The sequence below is a fragment of the Pleuronectes platessa genome, chromosome 17 (genome assembly GCF_947347685.1).
Source record: "Pleuronectes platessa chromosome 17, fPlePla1.1, whole genome shotgun sequence".
NCBI lineage: Eukaryota > Metazoa > Chordata > Actinopteri > Pleuronectiformes > Pleuronectidae > Pleuronectes > Pleuronectes platessa.
Window position 1 is genome coordinate 16,430,708 of NC_070642.1, and position 25,229 is coordinate 16,455,936.

The 25,229-nt window shown below is 41.6% G+C and overlaps 3 protein-coding genes and 1 long non-coding RNA gene across 5 annotated transcripts; 2 read left to right on the plus strand and 2 right to left on the minus strand.

Moving 5' to 3' along the window:
• Positions 1 to 1,005: 1,005 nt before the first annotated feature.
• Positions 1,006 to 5,207, plus strand: ppil6 (peptidylprolyl isomerase (cyclophilin)-like 6). The gene is made up of 8 exons (XM_053445552.1): positions 1,006 to 1,146; positions 1,236 to 1,331; positions 2,208 to 2,396; positions 2,862 to 2,924; positions 3,062 to 3,209; positions 3,573 to 3,632; positions 3,751 to 3,886; positions 3,970 to 5,207. The coding sequence occupies exons 1-8, from the start codon at positions 1,069 to 1,071 to the stop codon at positions 4,085 to 4,087; spliced, it is 888 nt and encodes a 295-aa protein (XP_053301527.1). The 5' UTR covers positions 1,006 to 1,068; the 3' UTR covers positions 4,088 to 5,207.
• A 1,486-nt stretch (positions 5,208 to 6,693) lies between these two features.
• LOC128459758 (uncharacterized) lies at positions 6,694 to 7,974 on the minus strand. The gene is made up of 3 exons (XR_008342155.1): positions 7,738 to 7,974; positions 7,086 to 7,217; positions 6,694 to 6,999 (listed from the first exon to the last, which is right to left on the minus strand). It is a non-coding gene; the product is annotated as an uncharacterized LOC128459758 (long non-coding RNA).
• Positions 7,975 to 9,862: 1,888 nt separating this feature from the next.
• On the plus strand, positions 9,863 to 23,406 carry cd164 (CD164 molecule, sialomucin). Of its 2 annotated transcripts, XM_053444608.1 has the most exons (6): positions 9,867 to 10,125; positions 10,839 to 10,913; positions 18,548 to 18,610; positions 18,962 to 19,096; positions 19,430 to 19,504; positions 19,597 to 23,406. In XM_053444608.1, the coding sequence occupies exons 1-6, from the start codon at positions 9,876 to 9,878 to the stop codon at positions 19,770 to 19,772; spliced, it is 774 nt and encodes a 257-aa protein (XP_053300583.1). In that variant the 5' UTR covers positions 9,867 to 9,875; the 3' UTR covers positions 19,773 to 23,406. The 2 variants fall into 2 exon arrangements, with proteins under 2 accessions (XP_053300584.1, XP_053300583.1); XM_053444609.1 differs by lacking the exon at positions 18,962 to 19,096 and having other exon boundaries at positions 9,863 to 10,125.
• LOC128459756 (E3 SUMO-protein ligase ZBED1-like) lies at positions 12,944 to 15,144 on the minus strand. Its single transcript, XM_053444606.1, has 2 exons — positions 13,824 to 15,144; positions 12,944 to 13,687 (listed from the first exon to the last, which is right to left on the minus strand). The coding sequence occupies exons 1-2, from the start codon at positions 14,463 to 14,465 to the stop codon at positions 13,286 to 13,288; spliced, it is 1,044 nt and encodes a 347-aa protein (XP_053300581.1). The 5' UTR covers positions 14,466 to 15,144; the 3' UTR covers positions 12,944 to 13,285.
• Positions 23,407 to 25,229: the final 1,823 nt, after the last annotated feature.

A 25,229-nucleotide genomic window follows, 5' to 3' on the forward strand; every position in this document is an offset into this window, starting at 1 on the left:
ACGAGTTTCAATATACACGTCATATTCACGCGCCCTCGGGTGCTTGTTGTCATAGATACGGATAGACAGCCAGCTCAAACCGTGGCAGCGGCAGCTCCTCGAGGAACTTCCGGTGGCAACAGAACCTGCCACAGATGTGTAAAGGCAGTTTCCACAGCTGCCTTTACGAATCTGTTCTATTCTTTTTCTACTGTCTGTGCTCGTATGAACTGTATTTTAATATGGCCGAGATTCCCAAATAAACATTTTCTCCTCTGAACATCCAGATATATTGATTTGTCATCTGAACATTTGTTTTAGGGGTTAAGTTCAACTTTAATAGGATTCATTTATAGTATATTTATGCAGCCTATTGTGCATATCTTTATCTGATTCCATATCTGGTCTTTTCTGCAGATATGCAAATCTAATAGTTCTTTGAATGTATTGCTAGTTTTCTTTCCTTCACTTGTCTTCAATCCAGAAGCTAGTAGAAACAATTGTAAGGTGTGTTAGCCTTTAGTGTTTTATATTACAAATACTAAGTCAATTGTACGATCCACAGAACAGTCTCAGGGCAAATCATGTCAAGACTGCTAGGGTGATGTAACCAGTTTCTGATGCCATTCTTTCTTTGTAATGACCTTTATCCGGGCATCATTTTTAAATGTTGATAGAGAGTTATTCAGCATCTTATGTAGGATTCAAGGAAAGCATAAAAATGACCATTTGTACTTTGGTTTATCACAGTTTACTCAGGCACAGTATCATTCAAACTGTAACTGGTACATGGGAATAAAGTCTTTGAGTTATTATCTATCAATAAACACCGAGTACATGCATATGGATCTGAAAGATGTGGACTTTTAAAATGATCTAATAAGCCTTCATAAACCAGTAGAGTTTCCTTTGATGCCTCCTCCAAACAGTGTGGGATCAAAGCCCGCTACCTTTCCCTCTCAGTGGCAGGTTTTGTTGACACCGGAAGTGTCTCTGTGAGATGCCGCTGCCACGAATTGCACCTGCCCTTTACCGTAGATACGAAGCGGATTGTCTCAAGACTTCTCCTCTTTTGAGGGTTCTCCAACCATGCCGCCTCAATCTCACATAGAGATCGTCGGCCTAATTAAAGACAGTCCTTTCCACGTGGCCAAAAGCATTGCTCAGGTAGAACGGTTTGATTTCTCCAGCTTCTCTCCGATCTGTAGTGTTTTCCCCACATGATCACTAACAACAACTCCATGTGCAACAAACAGGGACTGAAGCAGAAGTTTCCAGAGGCGTTTCAGCGGCCGTGCATTCAAGGTCTGTTCGAGCTGGACTGGGACCAGTACCTGTGCGAGAAGAAAAGGGTACGTAACATTTTTTTTTTGTTTCCAGTTCAACTTTCAAAATCATTCGTCGGAGGAGTGAGATTTTTTCGGTGACAGGGATCTATTGGCAGAAAGTAAATATAAATGTGAACATCTAAATTGTACAAATTGTGGTTTTCTTTACCTTAGAATCATCCCTTTTATGTTTAAATACTTGATGTCTACATCAGGAGCAACAACTCAACTAAACTAATATGGTAGTGCACATTATGTAAAAACACCTGTATGGTGCATTAGGCGTGTTATGTGAAAGTATAGAAGTATGTTTAAAGTCTCTAGTAAAGATGCTCAGTGGACATTAGAATATTGACAATATCAGTATTATATTGCTACTGTATCACTTTCATTTTATAATTTTATTATTTAATTAATATAAACTGTAAGCTTGTGGAGTGACATTTATTTATAACAGACAAACATCTGAAATATTGTGTAGTAGAAATATTTATTATGATATGATTTTAAATATTCAACACTCATAATAACGACAATAATAATGTGTATTTGTATTTATATAGGCCTTTTTTATATAGGACATTTCTTACAAAATTACAGTAGAGGCCCGGTCTCCCTTCAGCCTCGATCTGGGTATAACCTGCTCCAACCATCTCGACTTCAGTACAAGTACATCAAAATTATACTTGAGCAAATGTACTTTGTTGCATTCAGCCAATACTCTACATAGAATTAATTCATCTGACATGAGTACAGTTATAAACAATGTAGGTGACTGTGTGACGTACAGCGCCTCGATGCTCGACTATAGAGCTAAAACCCACCCACGCAACTCAATACTGTTGTAGTGTGACATCGTGGTTATTCTGAAATCCTGAGTCACAACACTTGTGCTTCCAGGAGCTGCGTGGTGAAGTGTGGCAGTACTCCAGCAGCCTGATGTGCTTCCTGAACGGCAGTCTCCTTGGGGATGAGAAGCATTTTGCCGACTGGGCAAAGACTCACTGGGATTTCACTTTGACTCGGCCACCGGCTTTCTACGAGGCTCTAACTGAGGCGCACTACACCAAAGTCCTCCAAATCACTGGGGTAAGTGAACTCCACAGTCACATGCATGATACTGTATGTGGGTACAAGATGGGCACATGGGGGCAGAGTTTTCTGTCTGTGGTAGCTTAAGTAATTTATAATTATTTAGATGACCTATAACTTATACTATTTGCAGTCTTTTTTAACAGGAAATAACTTTTTGCACATTTGAGATTGTTTATTTCTAATGTACAAACACTTTTTTACTTCATCCTGTACTACTGATTTTTACTAACCCTAACCCTAACCCTTTTTATTTAATTGTTTTACTTTTATTCTATTACCTTTTTCAAATATTTTGTATTCTCTTGTCTACTTCATTCTGACTTGTCTGCTGCTGTAATTACTGAATAAGTTTGATCTTATCTTATTAATATGCCAGCTATGAGTTTTTGTCTCAAGGCTCCAGTCGTTCATCAGTGACTCTCACAAGTGAACAGAAATGTCTCTGTGCTCTCATTATAGCATCAGTTTGTCTTCATGGACATTGAGATAGCAGGAGAAGCAGCGGGGAGGTTGTTGTTTGAGGTGAGAAAACTCGAACCCACTAAGGATCCACATTCATGTGTTTCAACATTGTTTACCACCGGTGTTATGTGCGCCTTTGTGCTTAGAGATGACTGAGGTTCTCAAGACACGTTGTCCTCCTCCTCCTCTCCCCTCAGCTGTTCTCAGATCTATGTCCGAAGACTTCTGAGAACTTTAAGGAGCTGTGCACCGGAGAGCGAGGGCTGTCACAGAGCGGCTTCCCACTCTGCTACAAGGGCTCTCTGATTCACCGGGTAGTGCCCAACGGCTGGGTGCAAGGTGGAGGTACTGGTTTTCTTATTTACTGTTGAGTTTTAGAATTTGTTGTGATTTGCTCTATAGGGAAACTGTAGACGAGAGACCTACGTCAATAAATTATCAGTACTGTGAATTTGAATGGGTTGAGGTGATTGTTTTAATCAATTAACATTTTTTAAATGTGGCATTGCAGTTCTGGCCATCAGGTCGATATTTTTCTTAAAGAGCATGCTAGCCAATCCTTGTTTATATTTGTAAAAGCATCTGAATAATCAAAGTACGTCACCTAAGTGAGAATGAGAACCTTTGTCAAGGCTGTTTTGGAATATCATTGTGCCACTAGATCAGGGTGATACTGGAAAAAACAACAACTGTATCTTTCACTGTTAGATATTTATCCAGGAAGTAAAGGCGACGGAGGTGAATCAGTCTATGGACCAACTTTCGAAGGTAAAAACCCATTCTAACAATTTACAGCGACAGGATTTCCATGAGACCACACTGTGCAGGTGGAGATTCATGGATTTATTTGTACGATGAAGTTCACCTGCTGGTTTTCTCCTTTCAGATGAAAGTTTTGCTGTTCCTCATTCGAAGCGTGGAGTGCTCGGGATGGCCAATAAGGGTTCCCACAGCAACGGATCCCAGTTTTACATCACGCTGCAGCCAGCAACTTGGATGGACAGGACCTACGTCGCCTTTGGGTTCGTGTAACACATACAGTAATTGTCCTTGTCTGTGCAATCTTTTCTTAGAATTGTACTCAATGTCTTTGTTTTCGTTCCAGACAAGTGGTGGAGGGTGCTGATGTCCTCAAGAGACTGGAGGAGATCCAGACTTCCAATGAAAGGCCAAACTATGAATGTAGAGTTACGGACTGTGGAGTATTAAAACTCCAAGAATGAAGTTAAAGCACTAAAATAAACCCTAAGATATATTTAATTCACACAAATTAAAAAAAAGGATTTTTGCTTTACTACGAAACCTTTTTATTTAATTTTAAATTGTCACTTTGTTTATCATGAAGTAAGTTGTGTGTCCTTGTCTTCTAGGTTACTTAAGGGATCCTAATTAAATCTGGGGATGTGATAGACATTATAACACCTATATAAAGTTTCATTTGCATTCTTAAAAGCTACATTTAATAATATCGATTAAGATACAACAGATAAACAGATATTTCGTTGACACTGCTGTCCCCTGCTGTTCATATTCAGTAACAGCAACAACTCTTCCATAAACAAAATAAATAAATAGAAATAATAAAGGTTTACATTTAATCTGATGAGAATATATTAACCTATTAATCAGTATCATAAATTATCAGAGGTTTAATAATTTCTAAACATTGCATGGCATAAAATAAATACTTGACCTATTTTTTGACCTAATGTCTTTTTAAAGAGGTTAAATTAATCAATTTCTAAAGAGGTTGAATTAACTATTAACTAAGGTTAGGGTTAAGATGTGAATTGTGGTTAGGTTAAGGTTAGAGATGGGCTTGAATTGGTCATGGTTAAGGTTAAGGATAAGGCTTTGTTTAGGCTGTCCACAATGAATGGAAGTCAAGGTAAAGTCAGGATAACTGTGGAAACTTGTGAGTATGTGTTTATTTACTTATATTGAAGTGAGGACTGTAAGGGAAATGTCACATTGTGACCACAAAATGTTCATGTTTATTTCCCCTTTGATTGATCATGATTGAATCTCATACAACGTAACCCTGATCATGCTGTATCCTGAACTACTGAATGGATCTTGGCCTGGTTGCTATAACTAAGGCATCGTTGTTTTCATGTCATCAGAAGATCCCGACCTTTAATTTTGTAACAAACCCCAACCAGAGTGGGAGGGGTTAGCCAAATGTATAAAGACAAAGAACTGTTTCTCATCGGTGTGCCTATTACAAACTCACCTTTGTTGTATGCACCATGCTCTGAGCATTAAAGTGTGTCAGGGTACATCACCTGTACTTATAGCACATCATGTCATGTCAACAAAAATAAACATTAATTATGTCCACAATCGGGGTGATTCTTACCTCTATATTGTCTTCTTTCTTCTCCTCCTCTACTTTGCAGTGCTTTCTGAATTGTGCACCTGATAATTTAATCTTTTTTTGATTCATCTGTCACTCTAACCGCAGTCTCTCACCGTGTGTACGTCAGGGACGCACCTGAGGCGGAAGCACAAATTCTGTGCGAGCCGCAGCCTGACTGTTCACACAGGGAGCCATCCAGGAGGATGTTATAGATGCTGGTTTGCTGTCCACAGAGCCACGGGTGGTGACATCAGCAGAAATGACCTTTTGATGCGAACCACTTAAAAACTGTAACTGGCTATACAGCTGACAATGATGCACCTATATACAGTACACTGTTTCACAAGTACAGTTCTTTTTTTAAACCCATTTTCAAATTTCGTAATTCATACTTGGCCTCTAGCTGTTTTTCAAGACATAGCACACCTACACTTTGACAAGTGCATATTTTATTAAAACGTTATCAGATGATGCATGTTGAAATGATTTAATTCTTTGCTTTGGGTTTTTAAGCTATATTAGGATTAAGGTGTAAATAGAGACAGTTTCTCTGTTTGAGAAGGAAATTCTCTTCTTCTAATATTAATGGTTTATCTACATTGTTCTAATCGACCTGTAGTTTATTTACTTGATGGTTAGTTATGTACGAGGTAGATCTTTTAACAGCTCATTTGTTTTGAATACGCAAGTATCCACCATCGCTACAACTGTGTACCCACCATCCATATTGTGTTGTGTATGACTTTGACAGAAACTTTCTCGTGTTAGTACAAAACGTTTGTGTCGCTTTTACTGTATGCAGTGTAATTCATTTTAATTTTCACCCTGACACAGTATGCTTGTTGCACACAGAGTAGGACATGTGTTGATAGTAACATAAAAACCAGGATGCTGTGCTCTCAACGCATACTGCATGTGACTATGCAGTATACTTTCATTAGCAAAGCTCATTCGGGACCACAGCTGGAGTGCAGCTGTTTGGTCCCAGCCATGGAAACCTAAGTAATGATACTGATGTGTTATGTATTCTCGTTTCTCAGGTTCGTGCTGCAGAAAGATGGCAATATAGTATGTTGGGCATGGACTGCCTGATATACCCCCTTAGTGTCCATGTTTAATTCATTCAGAAGGGACACATACTTGAATTTCAGGGACTCAGGTTGAGTAAAACTTAGTGTAACGTGGGGAGGACTTTTTTTGTGTTGGTTTTGAATTATCTTGGATTTTCATTAACCCCAGTTCTTATATCCCTTTGTGTGTCTAACTGAACAGAGCTTTATTAGTAACTGGAGACAGGGGTGGACTGGGACAAAAATTCAGCCCTGGCATTGTCTGTCCAGACCAGCCCACTACATTATCAGCGGACACCACATAGAAGTCCACAAATCTCGCGGCGTCTTCTCTCATGCATACTACTGTTACCACCTATCTCAAAGATGGCAACAAGAAGGGAGGCCACACACAAACCTCTCAAGCCAAAAGTAAATTTATTTAACTCCAAATCAAGATAGCTCTAACTACGTAGTGGGATGTGTAAAATATGTTACACGTCAGTGGTGTTAACAGTGTTTGGATGTGTGAAAATAAGGTGTGATGTATGTTGTAAGGTGCAGAAGCAAAGAAAAACAAAGGCTGAGGGCCCCATGCCCCTGGAAGCAGCCTTTAGATCTGCAGCTGAAGCCCAGCCCAAAAGGGCAGGCCCAGGGTGACGCCCCTGCCAGCTCTACCTGTGTCTGGAAAACAACTCCTCAGACTCTCACATGTCAAGTGGTCAACCTGAGAAGGACATGGATACATTATAATGTCTCTAATCATCACAAATTAAGTATGATTTCATAAAACATAAAACATGATAAACTCACCAGACTAGAGGAGACTCAACAGACAAACGTTGGTACAGTGAAGGCAGAGAGTGGAGGCAGACAGAGAGCAAGTCCTCGAACATGGACAGAGGGGGAACAACTCCTCAGGCTCTCACATGTCAAGTGGTCAACCTGAGAAGGACATGGATACATTATAATGTCTGAAAAATAAAGAAAATGTTTTCCTCTGTCCTGCACCTAGAGTTGAGAACTTTTGGATGTGTGTTTCTTTTAAAACCTTTTGAAAATTATTATAATAATGAAGTATGAATTTATACATTAAAAAATACATGATAAACTTACAATTCTAACAGTGGTCCCAAATGTCCACATATAAAACAAAGGGAGAACGACTCCTCAAATATATCACAACAACCTGTAATAATTGATAATTTAGTGTACATGATCACACCATTAAGGATCAACACATAAGCACTCTCATCTCTATTTACAGCTCAGAAAGTTTACTGATGCTATGGCAACAGTAAACGACGTTAGTAGCTCTTAGCTAGCTTAGCTAAATCATCTGAACAATAATAACCCATAATATCACAATTCGGCATATTAAAACCAAATCAAAAACGTTTTCTACTCTGTTTTGGACATGTCTCAAAAATGCAGCCTAGCCAGCGCCAGGCCAACGTTACTTAACATGTCTGCCTCCACTCGCTCATCATTGTCGAGTCCTCCTCGCTCGTCTCCCGGCGCACCTGCTGCTGCTGGGCTGGTGAACCCGGCACCAAATAGGTCCGTCAGTTTGGCACATTTAGCAGCCTCCACCTCCAGAGACTTAGGCTTTTTTTCCCGATGCTTCTCAGCGCCATCCGGGCGTTTTTTACTCTTATTATCCATTTTAAGTTTCTGTCTCAGCAGCAGCCCGTCCCGCGACTCCCCCCCGAAAAGGAATGAGGTCCCGCCCCACCCTGGTTTGTGTTGTGATTGACAGCACTGTCAGGGCTCTCTGAGCCTGTCAGCCCATGACTGATTGACAATGACAAACAATAGACCAATAATATGTGTCGATACTGGCAACACACTGCTAGCCCTCTGTAGCCAATTGGCCGGCCCAATTGGAGGGAATTTAGAGAGGAAGAAGAGAAAAAAAAAACAACATAGCGCACCAAACCGGCCCACATTGGGTCAACGGCCCACCGGGACGATGCCCGGTATGCCAGATGGCCAGTCCACCCCTGACTGGAGAGAAGGAGTAACTTTCATCGTATGAGAGGGAAAATCCAGTATGTTGTGCTGCTAACGGTGAAATGAAACTCTCTTCCTTTTTCTCTGTTCATGCTGAAATAAAGTGGATTGACTTGGTCTGACGTTTTCGATCACATCTTTATAAAACACCTCATTAGCTTCACACTACAAACCCCGTGGGGGGGAAACGTTTTTTGAGAGAAGATTCCAGATTCATTCACTAGACTGGCACTCAGTAGAGCTCAACAGAGCCGTATAGGTTCATCTCTGATCCAAGCAGCTTCCCTCTACCAACTTTTGTGGTTATTGGTCCAGTAGTTTATTACATAGACCTGTTGACTGACAAATCAGAGGTGAAAACATAACCTCCTTAGCAGAGGTAATAAAACCTCCACACATTTATCAAGGAAATGTCACCAACATTAATAATAATAGGAAAACACAACAGGAAATTAAAAGTAGAATATTTAAATAGTGGACGGGTAATTTTCTGTTGGTCGACTTATCAATTAATTCATTAATAGCTCATTTTCCTCTGCTACTTAGTCTATAGGGTTTTTATATTGTGTTTTATTTACATTTATTGGTTTATTCACAAGCTGCACAAACCAAGCAAGAGCAGCAGAGGAACCCAGCAGCCAGCAGGGGGCAGCCTCAGGACATCACATGGAAACAAGCCACAGGACAAGTTTGGAAAACTACTGGGTTATTCTCTAACAATAGGTTTTTAAAGCATGTTAAATCATCCAGTATCTAAAATCCAAAAATATAAAATTAACTTTTAAGTAAGGCTGTCAAATATATGTAGTAAAGTAGAAAATATTTTCTCTGAAGTGTGTATCAAAAGCAGCATAGAATGACACGGACACACGATAATGTGTACTTTGCGTTATAAAGCTTAGTTTCTGACGGGAATTAACAGGCTGTGTGGCCTAGTCGGTAAAGTGACCGTTCTTCAACATGTAGGTCCCGGGTTCAAACCCCACTCATTCTCTTCTTCATGCCGTTCAATATACTGAACTCTTAAAATTGGCAGGATTTCAATCACCTATTAATTGCAAAATATATGACACTATGTAAATTTAAATTAATTAAATATAAAAACTGCGAGCGCAATTTCTGCGCAGTAGGCTTCTGCGCAGGATGTGCGCAATGGACTTCTGCGCAGTCCCGCAATGGACTTCTGCGCAGAATGTGCGCAATGGACTTCTGCGCAGTTTTTAAATTTTTTATATTTATTTTAATTTAATTTTTTTCATATATTTAATTTAATTTAATTTAATTTAATTTAATTTAATTTAATTTAATTTGACTTTATTTTTTTTTTCTCTGCGCTTGTTCAGGGGTAAATGATGCTGGTCTTCACAGGTGACTGAAGACTGAGACAGAAGATCATAAGATAAGTCTATTAGAATAAAGGTAAGTCTTGAGTTGGTCAAGGTTAAAGTTGATGAACGGAAGTCAAAGCAAAGGATGACTGTGCCAAACTATCCACTTTTGCTTCTCTGCTGCCCTTCTTCTTCTTCTTTCTTCCTTTTGACGTGTCCGTGGATCACGTCCTCTCCACGCCCCCCCCACCATGAATGCCACATGACCTGTCAAGTAGGAAGTGGAGCTCTCACCACCACCAACACATCGAGCAGCAGCAGCACCGAGCGGAGACCGAAGACTGAAGACCCTTTCCCCGGTGTCACTCTCGACGTCCCTCCCACCCGGACACACACACACACACACACGTTTCCAGGCAGAGCAGCGATGTTGTCCGCAGTCATGTCCGTCAAGCTGCTGCTTTTCGCCGCAGTCGTGTATCTCTCTGTCGCACCAGCCGCGGCGGACTCCGGTAAGTTTGCTCCCTCCTTCTTCTCCCTCCTTCTCTCTCCCTCTCCTCGAGCCGAGCTAAGCGGCTAGCCACAGCCGGCCGTGCCCCCCCCAGCTCGGGGAAGACACCGCCGACCGCACCGGTGTTTACTTCCCTGTGGCGTGCGCCTCCATTTTTCGGCCACGACGGAAACAATTAGACGTGTCGCTTCCTCGTTGGACAGTTGTCGTCTCCCTCCCTGTTTTTATTTTTTTATTTGAGCTTTCATAATCGATAACTCGTTCCTTTGAGCGAGTTGACACTTTTGCCTCCACGCTGGAGAGTGGCTCTCAAGTTGTGAGGACCAGCTAACGCGTTAGCCGCCTAGCATGTACAGCAAAGGGTCCTAAACTCACATTGTGTAGCTGCTGTGTGTTGTGTAATGTCTGTTGTGTTTTGTGTTTGTGTGTGTCTGATCCAGTAGATCAGGTAGCACAGGCCAGATCAACTTGTTATGCAACAACCTCTACATGACACACGCCTAACCCTGGGTTGTGTTCTTTTAATAAAGCCTATGGTTGTTCCAATCCAGGACCCTGTGTTATCATGTGTCGTATGATGACAGATTTCACTTTGCTGTCGTATGTCAGAGCCTGTTTTCTACAGCAACCTCTGGAAAATCTACTTTCGTTTTCTTACCACATGCAGGAATTTTCCAACTCTACATTAATCAAATGCATGTTTCCTCTTTGCAGATCCATGTCCCGGCCTGACATGTGCTACGTGCACAGCCTCTCCAGCATGTCGCTGGGTCAACTGCACAACAACACGTGAGTATCTGTGGTAAATGTGTGGCAGCGGGGTTGTGGACGGAGAGGCACAGGTTGCTCTTTGTGGGCCAATTGTCCAGACAGCCGAGCTGCTTGGTGACATGATTCGTGGGTATGGAGGGAATGTATTGCAGTTGATGTTTACTTTTGGGTGATGTTATCTACATTTTCCAAAAAATCCTGAAAGGACGCAGCTGTGCCGCAGTCGTCTGGCAACGCGGACCGGCTCTGTGGATCTGGACAGGCTGGTGTGGGAGTAGATTATTATCTCCTTTTGTTAATAACTTAGCAGGAACACAGTAAATTTAGGTGTTGGTCCATTTTCTTGTTATTCTTCTTTAACATTGCGAGATACTGTGCTTTTGACATTTGTTTTGCAGATTTCCCAGGAAATAATTATTTGATCTTGATGGGAAAAATAGGGACTGATGTTTTTGAGGGTGTGCAATTTGGTTCAGATCCAAATAAAAATGTGCATCATCTATCATGAACAAAACAGTGGTGAGGATTTCTGACTTTGTAGGCTGAGGGGTGTAGTTTGGGAGATTCAACACTTATAATAAATATATAATTCAATGAAATGCAGATGACGCAAAGCTAGTTGGTCATATCTTTTGAACGTTTAAGTCTTATGTCTGATTGTGATACTTTTCTGCCTTTTGACTACGCTTCTGTGTGGCCATTCTGTGATTTCATTATGTTAATGGTAATATCTGTCTAAACACAAGTTCTCTGGATATGAGAAAGCTCTCAGACATTACTACAGATGGAGAAATATGCTGCCGTGGTAGTTTTCAGAAATGTGCATATATTCGATAAAAAGGCGTTGCCATATCAAATCTGTGGCAGATTGTTTAATGTGTCGACTGCTCTCTATTCACTGCATGCGACCCCCTTTGTCATTGTTGTTTTAAAGTAGGTCAAGAGGAGTGGGTGCTAACGTGTTGTTCTCAGGGAATGAAACTCATGTCACAAGTTTAGTAGATAAAACGGATAAGTCAACTTTGTTTTATCTGCAGGTGTGTCACAAGTTCACTTCGGTTAAATCTGAGCTTTGTCACCAAAGATCACTCAGGAGATATTAATAAAAGTGAGTGATTAACCTGTGTGATCATGGGTTGACAGCGTCTGGCTGAAACCTGCACCTCGAAGGTGAAAAAACCTTGTAGGTTGACTTTTGTCTCAGTTTAGTATGAGACACACTCGGGTCTCGTGTGATGGTGAAGAAGATGAGCATGAGAGGATGTGTGGCAGGAAGCCTGCAATATCATCACTCCAGGCAACAGAGGGAAGGAGAGGAAACTGTGTGCAGATAGGAAAGCAGATTAGTTTCACATGCCTTGTTATTGTCATAATTTATGCCTCGGGTGCAGTCTAAGACAAGGGTGTGCTTAGGGGTCATTAAGCCTGAAGAAGTACAGATCATGGAACTTGTGTTGTCTCAACTGTTACAAGTTGGTTAATCCAAAATCGGTTCCTCGATCAGTTTACAACTCAAGCACAAGCTGTTTTACCTCTCATGGGATTGGACCTGTCACCAGTGAGAAGCTTTGATTCCCTTCAGGAAAAAGCTACGTTGAGATTTGATGACCCTCCCTTCCTGCTTTGTCCTCTGATCAGTCTAATGATTCATTAAATGGTTGAACAGGACAGACAACATGACAATCATTTACATCATCTCTGAGCCGAGAGCGATTTTAATGGTTAAGCCCATTGTACTTTAGGAGGAAATGAAATCCCCCAACCACAGAAGTAAAAAAATATATCAAGATCTGTTCTTTTACTGAGATTATTATAATTTGATAGCTTTTGATCTGTATATTCTAGGCCTGCACGATATGAGGAAAATCTGCGATGTGCGATACCATTGTTCAATATTGCGATGAGATATGACTTGCGATAAATAAACAAATATTGAAGTGTGCATATTAGCTATACAGTTCCTGTCTTTCTGCTATAATAGGTACACTGCTAACATAGACCCCAAACATTGAATAGCCTATGCCCACTGAATAAAGAAATGAAATAAATTATTTTATTTAACTTTTATTGAACAAAGTGCACAACATGAACACCCAACGAAGTTTAATTTCCCCTGCTCTATTTAAAATATTTTCTTCTAAACTGAACAAAACCATTGAACTCTTGAAATAAAAAAATATCTGGGGGAAAACAACTTAAATAATTAAATAAATATAAATTAAACATGGGCATGGCAATTTAAAATAACTAATGTCTCCCATTACAATCATCAAGGCCCTCGACTCCGCCCAACAAGGTGCAGAGATCTATAGTATGCGGGGGAAAATTGAAATAACTAAATCAAGATACAATCAGGAAAAAAAAAATCTACCCTTATGGCAAGTTATTCTTTAGGGCAAGTTCTTGGCCAAGAAAACCAGCATGTTGACTTTGCTGGGTTTCAAACATGCACGTTGACATGTTACCACATTCCCTGATGTGCTGAATAGCCTCTCAGAGGGTGAACTAGTGGCAGCTATACAAAGATACCTCCGAGCTAGTTTGCTCAGCCTTGAGTAGGTGACCTGGTGGAGTTTCCACCAAGCCAAAGGGTCTGCCTCACTGTCAATGGTGGGGGACAGCAAGTAGCTGTTAAGTTCAGCTTCAAGAGCTTGCTCCAGCTGCATGGAAGATGCGGTGGGAGTGGTGGGGCCTGGACTTGTTTTGAGCAAACTGCCCAATGATCGCTTTGCCTTCTTGTTGCTGGGTGGATCCATGCTTTGGGCCTCAGTGTTGTCAGAAGGTGTTCCCTCCTAAAACAGAGAGACAATTAAGAATACATAGAAAAATACACATGTTCCATTCACATTCAGATAATGCACCATCTGATTACAGTATGTGACATCTTGTATCCCACCAGTGCTCATGTCAAATGTATAACCCAATTACCTTCCGTGCTGTTTCTTTCATTTCTGACATCACCCTGGTCTTGATGTCTTGGACTCTTTCGCTGCTGATGTAGCTGACCTTGAACCTGGGGTCCATGAAGGATGCAGTGTCCAGAAGTTCTTGTGTTGCTGGGTCATCATACTTTGTATTCATGTAATCCAGGATTTTCACTTTAATGGTCTTGGTTAAATTGGTGTCATCTTCCTTTTCTGCAAGAACTGATGTATTCAAGAGATGAAGGACTGGTTTCACATATGAAACACTCACATAGCTTTCCCCGGAAAGAGCATCAGTAAATACTTGCAAAGGGTGTAATGCCAGGTTTACAGACTCCAGTACATCCAGGTCCTGCCAGGAGGGAACCAGATGCCGTGTTTTTCGGTCTGCCGAGAGGACATTAGATATGGCTTGCCGCTGCTCCAAGATCCTCTCCATCATCTTTTGCCTCGAGCCCCACCTAGTTGGGCATTCTGTGATGAGTGAGTGCTCTGGGAGGTTGTGCTCCTGTTGTGCTTCTTTCAGTGCCATCTTCTGCTTCCAGCTGTGGGAGAAATGTCCCACCAATTTTTTACAAAGCCCAGCAGCACGGGCAATGCGGCTGTCATCTTTAACAGCATTTTCTGGAAAGACAGGAAAACACATGAAAAAAATATTAAAACCTACCAGTAATCATTGTAGCCTAACTGCAAAATCTAACAATTTTCTAATAATTACAAAGAAATAATTCAGAGACTGCATAATTAACTACAATTATTACAAAGTAATAATTCAGGGACTACATACTAGTTAACTACAGTAATTACAAAGTAATGATTCAGGGACTAGACAGACTACCATTATGTGGCATGTAGTAGTAGTTTAACTTGTAGGCATGAGCTCAAAATCAATAGGTTACAAAACAATAGACACAGAGGTTCTCAAAAAACAAAAAACAATATAAAATAATAACAATAAATAACAAAAACAATAATAAAACAATAATATTACAAAATAAGACGGCAATAGATAACAATAATGCCACGTAAAGCAAATGTATTAATTTACACTTACCGATGGCAAGATGCAGCCTGTGGCCAAAACACTGAAGTCTGACCCAGTGGTTGAGTTCGGTGGCCTTCACAACGTTTGACCCGTTGTCGGTGGTGATGCAAGCTAGCTGCTCTTCCCGCAAATTCCAGCTGGTCAAAGCCTCACGTAGTCCACACGCAATGTTTTCCCCAGTGTGTTCTCCGGGGAAGTAGGCTGTCTGTAGACATCGCGTTTTCAGTTCAAAGTCTTGATCCAGGAAGTGTACAGTGAGGCTGATGTAGGGCTCTGTCGTTCGACTGGACCCAAGATCTGTGGTACAGGCGTAGTGTTCAATTTGACCCAGTTCCGATTCCACTGTCTTCCTGCATGTGTCGTACATTTTTGGAATGGCGACTTGGGAAAAATAATTGCGTGATGGAATGCTGTATCTTCGGTCCAGTTTCCTTATCAGACTCACAAAACCATCTTTGGTCACTGTGTTTATAGGCATCATGTCCTTAGCCAAATAACGAGTTATGGCCTCTGTTATTTCTCCGTGGCGTTTGGATGTTTTCTCGTAAGGAGTCACGCACGCAAAACTCTGAGAAATGGACTGTTGCAAGGTTTTAGATTTGCTGCTACTCACCGTTTTTGGTTTTGTGGTTTGGCTAGCTTTGAATTGTTCGTGTAGTTCTTTATGGTTGTGTTGCAGGTGGTGATGGAGGTTTGTTGTATTTCCTCTGGAAGTTGCCACAGCTGTTCGGCATGTTTTACACAGTACCTGTGTTTGTAACACGTCGTCGCTACGGAATCCAAAATAACTCCAAATTGCAGAAGTGCAGTTCTTTTTCACCACAAGGTCTTCGTCAACCACATTTTCCTCGCTATTCTCTCCTTTCTCCGCCATCGTGTTACATAGACTCGCAGTCGCCACAAAATTAACACCAACTAATTTGAGGGTGGCTCCGGAACACATAGGACCCGGGGGAACATAGGACCCGGGGACGCTGCCGGCGCCGACGGCTAGCTGTTGCTTCATCTGATTAGCCAAATGGTGTGAATGCATGGCGCATGTATCCAGGGCTCCATCTGATAGGTCAAATGTTCGCATGCTGGGTGTGAATACATGGCGCGTGTAAATAAAATGATTTTTATTCATCGCGTTTCAGGCATCTTTTCCGATGTGTTAACCGCGCATGTTCATATCGCGATGACGATGAAAATACGATTTATCGGTCAGCCCTAGTATATTCTATACACGTGTTATTTTTTTTCTTCAAAAGATTTGATGAGCAGTTTTAAGATTTAAGTTTCAACATGTTGAAAAGTTAGATGTCTCTACTGCTGGCTTCCCGAAGACTCTCAGCGCAATTACACACCAGGACAAACAAGTCACACCACCCTTACCACACAGGATACAGGCAGCCGCTATAGTGCGGATCACCACTGACTACTTTCCTCAGACACACACAAACACACACACACACAAATGTAAGACTACAGCAACAGCCTTTCACTAGCTCAAGAATAGATCCACTATTCGATGGGAACTCAGCTCAAACTGAAACAGTTGGCTCTGGCCAGTTGAGATGCTCCTTGCAGAAGCACAGCGTAACCGTGCTGCTGCTGCCGGCTCACGCCTACCACATTGTCATTACCAGATTTATCTTTGTTTAGGAAATTTGTGTAAACAAGCCTGTGGCGTCGCGGCCTGTTGCCTAGACGCTCAACAAACTTGACACGTGCACACACAAGTTCTGTCGTACTTGACACACTGTGGTTTGTGACAAAGCTTGTGGAGCCATGAGGCGGTTTTCCTGGGGTAAATTGAGCCCTTCAGGCGTTTCACTGGCACCACCGACTTGGAGCCGTGGACGTGCCTCGTGGTGATGATGAAGTCACCAGCTTGGGAAAGGGTGAGAGCCGGTCCTACCTTTCACAGCTGCCTGCAAGATAACAAACCTCTGACCCATCGGAGAGTGGAAAAAGAAAAACTCCTCACAGTTTGTACATATAGTACGATGTCAGAAAGAAGGGTTGTATTTATATAGGTGACTTTAACACTGTCAGAATGACTTTTTCTTACTTTACTTTCCCTTCATGAGTTAAACATGGACATTGATTATATGCGCTGATTTCACTTCCTGCTAAATGAGTATGGTGAAAACTCATTTATAACTTCTAGAAAAACAGGGAGAAGCTGTTCTATCAAAGAGAAACCATTATGACGAGTCAGATAATAGTAATAATTAACTTTATCTGTACAGCACCTTTCAAAACACACAGCAGTAGTAGCCAATAAACATTAAAAAAAATCTTCTCAAGGCCGCTGCACAAAGAAACACAACCTGATACTAGGACCATAAAATAAATCCCTCTGAGCTGTGGAAAGTGTGGGCGAGTAATTTTTGACCCTATTTGGAGACGATAGAGAGACGTTTTCAAAAATGGCTGCAGGGAAGTTGATGTCGGTGTGTCTGTAATTTATGAGCGGCCATCTGGCGGTAAGGTGTGGTCTGAATTATCATACAACAGGAAGGGAAGGCCTTTTCACAGCACCAGGTGCCCCTCACTGAGTGGATTCTGCTCCCTTTATGGCGTATTTGAGATGATAGTGCCGGTGAATACTGATTCTTTAAATCAACGCAAGGAAGAGGTCAACGTCCTCCTTCCTTTGTTGCCAGATTCAACCAATGTTTCTGAGAAAGGGTCTTTTCACTTTTAGGTTCAATACCTGTATAACAACATTCCACAGAGGGCTGAGACAAGTGAAGACAAAGATGTGTTTTCCGTCTTCTCGTTCAAACGTCCTTGTCCAGAAAGTACTGGATTCTGAGGATTTTGATGAGTCCTGGAATAAATGAGGGTTAAAGAAGGCTTTTTTCTAAAGAAGAAGAGATGTGTTAAAAGCAAATAACTTTCCAAATAATAATGTTCCTCAACCTTAAGACATTCAGTTCCAACAAAAGCATCAAAACCTGAAACACTCTTTTCTAGTTTAATTTCGACCATAGTTTCAACTTTAAGCTGTGTGGGTGTTTGTAGTAATGATTGCAAAACACACTAGGGACAGTTGATTCAAGCTTGCATTGCATAACAGCAGTAATTTAAATATGTTATAGCTGGGTGTGAAACGACTCTGTAGTCACAAGGCGCTGCCATGTCATGAATCATGAGTTCTACACTGTGACACAGGCCAAGTTGTTCCACTGGAAGACAAATAAACTGACACAACTAGTTGGTCATTTAATCTCACTATAGTAAATTCATAAATCTGTAAATTTCCCCCAATTTTTTTTTAGATGAATTGGAGAAATTGATATCATACTTCCTCTGTTTGTGTATTTGGGACTGGCACGACTCCACCACAGGGCAAGTCCCTTCCTGCTGTGGTTAATTAGTAAACAGATTATAAAATACAACATCGTACAACGATGATCAAACTATAACTCAGCACGCCAGCAAAATGCAGTAGTGTAATGTCATCTCTAACATTTTCCTCAAGAACAACTTGAATTCAGTAAAATAATTCAGTATTTTTTATTATTTTATGCTAAGAGACAGGAAATATAACCAAGCGTTTAAAACAGAGACTGAAAAGAGGAGCTGCATCAATGTATGAGTAAAATTGTGTTTTCTGGACTTTTCAAGTCGGAACCCAAATTAAAATTATGAACCAGAACATGACCAAAAAATGAATCTTTTGTCTGTTTCAGCTTTTTTTGGCTGTCACAATGTAACCGAATTGCCAGAAGCCTGCTCCAACGCTTCCTGTGGAGGTAAGTCTAACAGCAATATTGAAGTGGGTACTTAATGTGCTTTTCATTAACAGTTCTTTTAGGCCCTAAGAGAATCAGCAGACCTTAAAGAGTATACATGTTCTGCAGATTCTGTGTGGGTCTAGCTAAGCTCTTACTAAGGTGTCAGTTAACCGTCAGTTTCAGTGTTTTGGATCCGTCTTCCCTCCGGCTTCTTTGTTTGTGTCAAAGAGACTTGTAACATTATTTCCCTTATGCCTCAGTGACACGCTGAGGGGGTGTTGTGTCGTTTCTGTGCATAACTTTGATGTTTGGTTGGTGTCTCTTGCTTTGCCCCCTTACAACCTGTCTTGGTGTTGGCTCTCTGTCCAGCTGTGGAACCTACTCCGACACCCAAGGCTTCGACTGTCGCTCCGTCTCCGACCTCTTCCCATACCCTTACAACCCCCACTACCCCTGTTGTCCCGGCCACCTCTAACAGCAGCAGCACTGCTCAGCCCACCACAGGTAACCAGTGCCAGAAAACCTCTGCTACTCCCTGCTGCAGTCTGCGTCGCTCTGTATACAAGGATTTAAGTGGTTCTCAGGAGTTTTGAGATATAAGTAATTGAATTCAGTTTATTTATTCTATAATCATCTCTCTATGTAGTATTTGCATTTGATAGATTGTCTTTCAACAAAGGTTAGTAATTGTTTTAAGGGTTTGCGGCATTAGTGTTGGGCTAGGGTTAGGGTGTCGCCCGGTCAAACAGCTTAGCAATTTTCTCCTTCTCTTTCTCATGATTATTTCAGTTTAAAAAAAAATGTGAACAGAAAGTATCACAATGTTTTAATTTACAGCTTCAGAAAATGGAACCGTCATTGTCACCACCGCGAGCAGTAACACCTCCGTCCCCACTACATCGGCCTCTTCAAGTAAGTCTGACAGTGGGATAGTGCAAGAACGTTTTAATTCCTGCCCTGTAAATGGATATAAACCTCATCCCCTCTTTTCATCGCTCTCACAGATGCAACCAGCCCAAGTACCACGCCGGTGTCCCCGACCCCGGCCTCACAAAAGAATGCCACCTTTGATGCTGCGAGCTTCATCGGTGGAATAGTGCTGGTGCTGGGCCTGCAGGCGGTGATCTTCTTCCTCTACAAGTTCTGCAAGTCCAAGGACCGCAACTACCACACCCTTTGAAGCACCTTCACGGTTGGATCGGCCACACCGTCCCCTTCCCCGCCAACTCTGACCTCCTGGAGGAGACTCCCCACTCGGCACGTTCTCATCACTCGCTCGCCACTGGCGAACTCAAACAGTGTTTTCAAGCTGTTTTCCTTTCCATGTTTGTGCCACTTGTGATTTCGGCCTGCATTAGTGCTGCTGTAGTCGCTGTGGAGGCACCCACGCATGCTTGTATGTAATCTAAATAACACTGCACCAACATGTACAGTACACAGATCCCTATTGGTATGGCATTTAAGCCTTGCGCATATGGATTGCATCACGTGTTAGCTACTACCCACCTCCATCGGGCTGTTAGTCATCCTGCGAGAGGCCGTTCTCCAGCGGACCGAGGGAGGCTGGTGTTATTTACGGCCCCTCTCCTCGCTGCATGAGTCAAAAGGACCAGCAGTAGCTTTCAGTGATGCCTGGGAGGAGGAGTATTTACAGCAACCCAAAAAAAAATTTGATTTGGAAACACTGTTTGAGTTCACAGCTTTTATTAAAATGTGACAATGGCGATGATTCAGTATTGCTTTCACCCTGTTGAGTCGTGGGGAGGTCCGTCCGTCCCCCCTTCCCCTTTTCATGCAGCTGTATCCTATATATGTGTTCATAGATGATGTAAAAGAGGTGGGGTTACTTGAAGAGGGTATAAAAAGCAACACCCAATCATCTAATATCAGGAGCAACGCCGATCCCTCTGGTGAACAGTCTTATTTCGATGGACGTCTCCCGTGGCATTTCGGAGTGCGGTGCGTTTTCCGCAGTTGAATTCCCAGCGGAGATCTCTCGCCCTATAGGAGTTGTTAAAATGTCACAAACTGCCAGTGGAGCGGCACAATGCAATAAATTATGTATTAAGTCCATTTCCCAGCCATTAATCTCCCTTATGATCCTCACTGGCGTCAAATCTTACCCACGCGGAGCTGCCCCCTTGCTTTCTGAAAAAGGGTGAAAATGAACGATTGTAGAATATTTCAGAAGTGTTATCAATTAATGTGTTTAAAATAGAGTGTGGGGGAGCTTGAAGAAAATGGCTTGCACCTTTCTTGGACAGTGATAGCAGTGAAGTGCCTTTAATGTCCAGTATGATGTATAAAGAAGAGGACGAGTCTCCTCTTCCTGGCTGAGGCCCCTGAGTGTTGTCGTGAGTTTGTCGGTGAGCAATGAGAACCGAAGTATCAGCAGCTGGACTGAAGAGCCTTTTATTGTTGGAAGTAGAAGGTAGATGTCACCCGAGGGCCTCGATCAGCCGAGATTGAAGATTTTTCCCTGTGAGTAGAAGACTGTGTTCAGTGCACGGTCTTCTTCTCACCGACTGTGACCTTGTAGAAGTGGATGATCATTAGATTTGAAGGTACTCTCTGATTCATAGCTCCTAACACAGCGTCCCAACATCCTCACTGCTCATATGTCAGCACTCAGTTGTGTATCAAATTGTGTTTAGTGTAAAAACACGAGACTGTGAGGATAATTAAAGATGCTCTTAGGAGCTATGACCGCTTGAGTGTACCTTTTTTTTTTTAAACATAATTTCAAAACTTGAGTTGAGGTTGAAATGTCGGGACCGTGGTTCGGTCCAATGAGCGTCGCACCTCTTGATTCCCTGACTTTGCCATGCAAGTGAGACGGTTGCTGATGGATTGCAAAATTGCAGCATCTAAGTGGCCAGGCTCATGTCGACATCGCTTATTAGCTTGCTGCTCACAGTGTGATGTTTTTTCTTGTCTTTTTTTTTTGTCTCACCTGTACATAGCCACATCCTGCTTATGTTTATATCCTGGGTTTCACCGTGAGGAAAAGGCTAAATGAAGGAGCGTTGATCAGAAAATGTTTGCTTGTGCCAGCTCGTCGGTGTCAAGAATATTTTTGTTTCATTATTGCATGCTGAATGCTTGGAGTTGTGCGCCCCCCCCCCCCTCCCTCCCTCCCTCCCTCCCTCCCTTACATGCATATGCTCTTAAGGGGGTTGGACACACTTTGAAAACCACTCTGATTATTTGTGATTTGCCCATATGCTAGTTTAAAAGAATGCCTTGGAACCGTGTGCATTAAGCCAAAGTCCTCAGTTTTGGCATGGTGGAGTTCAAACATTTCACTGACGAGCTTTGTTTTGTAACGTTTTCTGTGGAAATGTTTTTCGTGGTTCAACCCCAAAAAAATGAGAAACAACAAAAAAAAGAATTTAATGCTTGTATAAATACTCAGTCTTGAATAGGAACTAGATACTGGATGAATAGTTTTTTATTATCATGAGGAATTCTAAATTAACGACAGCAGATTTGTTTTCCTGTTTCCTGCATAATTTAGGGTTATGTGTTTTCTGCTGCTCACCATTGACACGCCTTTTAAACCTACGGTCACCTGGTGGCATTTAGGCTACAGCCCAAAGACCCATGTATGAGAAGAGCAGGCTACAAAGTTTTGCCTTAGCTGCACCCAGCATCATCCCCCCCCCCCGCATGAGGAGTCCCCTGCGCCCCCAAAAACTTGCTGTTTGAGTTTAATGAAAAGCCATTGAGTGACCACTAACTCCAGTCACCGTGCTCTGTGCTTTCGACATGGTAGCTGCATTCCTCGGCGTCACATGTTGACGTTATTGCGGTGTTTCAAAACACGTTTGTCATCCATGGAAACCAATAGACGTCCATTGTGCTGCGTCCGTGGAGCAGCTTCCTCCTACAAGTCACTCAGTCCTTGCACCTCTTAAGGAAAAGTGCCTTATTCAGTTGATATCCATATACAGTGTAGTTGTAAAGTGATTATGCCACTCCTATTAAATACCAATGGGACTCAGCACTTTCAGACCCCCTGTGAAGTGGTTCTCTGTGTCGTATTCTGCTTGATTATGTCTCGTCACGCTCAGCCTTAAACTCCTTGATCAAATCCACCGAGCGTTCACTGGTGACGAGCTGTCTGGGAAGTTATCATGTGGAAAAGTGGAGACTTGTCAGATGTTTGACTCAAACCATAAAAGATTAATATCAAATTGATGTGATCGGCTATTGTTTGGCATCGGTTTCCTTCCAGATCGGACCCGGTTGTGTCCTTGACAACTCGTCACTCGCTCATTGTGATACAATCCCTCATTGATCACAGCTCCGGACCTCTGGTGTTCTGTTCTGCAACATCCCATAACAACCCCATAATGCAAAACTGTCACATGATAACTTGAACTCCACTCTGGATGTAACCTTCAATTATCACGTTGAATGTCTTGTTTATTTTTGAATGAGAAATTCTTCTTGTTCATGGAGGGCTCTCCTTTCGGTTTTCAGTCTTGCAGTGACCAGTAAAATGCTTTTTTTGATTCCCTCCTTTTGCATTGTGACTTTATTTTACGTAGTGCCATATGTTTTTATTTGTACATTTTTTTTAATAGGCCATCAGTTTTGTAGGTACGAGTTTTCCTGCTTTGCTCCAAACCCACTTTAACACACATACACACAATATGTAGACACTTGCAGGTGCCACATTGCCTCCCGAATTTTGTTGTGCCTGTTTTGCGCCCTTCTTTTACCCTTTTTTTTTTTCTGGCTTTGTTTTCTTGTGTTGCCTTTTAGTTTCACAATGTTAAATCAATAAAGTTTGAATATTGTCAAACAAACTACTGCATTCACCTTTTTATTTAACAGCAGTGTCAACTTTCCAGGAGCTGGTAATTTACATGACAAATCACAAGTGGGACAAACAGCCGGGTCTCCATCACCATGGTCACAATTGAACATCCAGTTGCCCGGACAACAAGGTATCAAGTTCAGGCTGTGCTTTGTGTTGCTCTTGTGTGTTTGTAGTTGAGGTCAACAGGTTCTCCCACTAAAAGATACATTTCATACTAGTATAGACATGTATATACATCCCAGAACCCATCACTCCTTACCCACAGCATCTTAAACTATTAATGGATCTATTATTATCATAATTATTTAGTTTTCGACGCTGCACAGAATCCGACTGTTTATGTTCAGCTGATCAAACTCTTGCATTGCAAATGTAATGTGTTCAATTACTAAGGAATGGCCCCAGTAACAGTTCCACTATCGTATAACAATATCATCAGATCACCATTTCTCATGTATTGATGTGTCAGGAGTTTCTGTTGTACTTGGTTGAGCTATTTTTTTTTTATATACAGGACTGCAACCACTTGTTTTTGGTTATTGATTATGGATTAATCTGCTGATTTTCTTTATTAACGGTTTGGTTTTTTGAAACGTGATAATTGTGAGAAAAGTTCACACTCACCAAGAGGTCAAAGTGAACCCTTCGAATATCTTGTCCAGCCTCCAGTCTCATAAGTTTATAATGATCCAAACAGGTTTTTCCCAATAATTCGCTATTATATGAAAAATCGGTTAAACTCCAATTTGTTTTGTCGTTAAATCTCTTTCATCCTCTTATAGAAATTCTTGATAAGTTTTCATTTTCGGACTGTAAACGTTTCACTCTAGCTGTTAATGTAATGGATTAGAAATATTAAGTGTAATGAAATTTAAAGTTCAAGTACATTAAAACTACAGTACAGTACTTGTGTAAAACTACTGACTGGTGAAGTTGGTTTCATATTTACCTGAGTCGTGTCTTATCTAACTCCCAAAACATTCCAACTTTAATGTTTGTTTGACTTTTTAACATGATCTGTTACTCACTTGAGTTTTTCCTCCATCTCATGCCCTTATATCTGATTGTGTTATTTAATATGTTTGGAATCTCTTGAAAAAATAATTTACAGGTATAACCAGATTCCTGTTGACATATTTTGTATATTCTTCTTTCTGAATTGCTCGAACCAATCCTAGAAGCCACTTCTCACAGCTCATGCCTACAAGGCCATGATATCTGTTGCATGGTTACTGATAGACACGGCTTGATTTTGAGGCCTCACAACCCAAAACAAGTTCATGGAGACACTAGTGCCCCCCTTTGGCCAATACACACACTGTTCGCCCCAGAGTCGTTCACAGCATGTGGTCACAGCTTTTACAGAAGTCTAAATGACACTGGTAAAAGTTTATCTGTTTGACAATCTCTTGAACTGGTGCTCACTTCCCAGCAAAGCTGGTAAATGACACAACCTCCATATTTACTGTGTAGTATGAAAGTTAAAAGGTGCCAAGTGTATTGCAGCCTTGACACTGCACACCCTTTTCTGTTCTGTACCATTTATGTTCAAACTGTTGGAATGGGATCTGGAACTGAAGACCCCACCTGTTGTTTTTCCACTCTCTTGAGTGTTTGCTGGTTTGTCCCTGACAGGACACACACGGTCAGTTTCCAGGGTCACTTGCAGCAAAGTTCTGCTTATGTGGCAAAAGCTCTAAAGGAAATGTTAGTGAGCTTGTGTGTGCACGGATGAACACATTCTCGAACGGCGTGTGTTCGGACAGTACGTTCAGTGTGTTTGTGTTGAACAGATTGTTTTTCTTCCAC

Coding starts and splice junctions, on each gene's coding strand:
- ppil6 (XM_053445552.1), top strand. CDS start 1,069: ATGCCGCCTCAATCTCACATAGAGATCGTCGGCCTAATTAAAGACAGT. Junction 2,397..2,861: donor AAGTCCTCCAAATCACTGGG/GTAAGTGAACTC, acceptor CTCTCATTATAG/CATCAGTTTGTCTTCATGGA. Junction 3,210..3,572: donor CGGCTGGGTGCAAGGTGGAG/GTACTGGTTTTC, acceptor TTTCACTGTTAG/ATATTTATCCAGGAAGTAAA.
- cd164 (XM_053444608.1), top strand. CDS start 9,876: ATGACCTGTCAAGTAGGAAGTGGAGCTCTCACCACCACCAACACATCG. Junction 10,126..10,838: donor ACCAGCCGCGGCGGACTCCG/GTAAGTTTGCTC, acceptor TCCTCTTTGCAG/ATCCATGTCCCGGCCTGACA. Junction 10,914..18,547: donor GGTCAACTGCACAACAACAC/GTGAGTATCTGT, acceptor TGTCTGTTTCAG/CTTTTTTTGGCTGTCACAAT.
- LOC128459756 (XM_053444606.1), bottom strand. CDS start 14,465: ATGTGTTTTCCTGTCTTTCCAGAAAATGCTGTTAAAGATGACAGCCGC. Junction 13,688..13,823: donor TGAAAGAAACAGCACGGAAG/GTAATTGGGTTA, acceptor TCTCTGTTTTAG/GAGGGAACACCTTCTGACAA.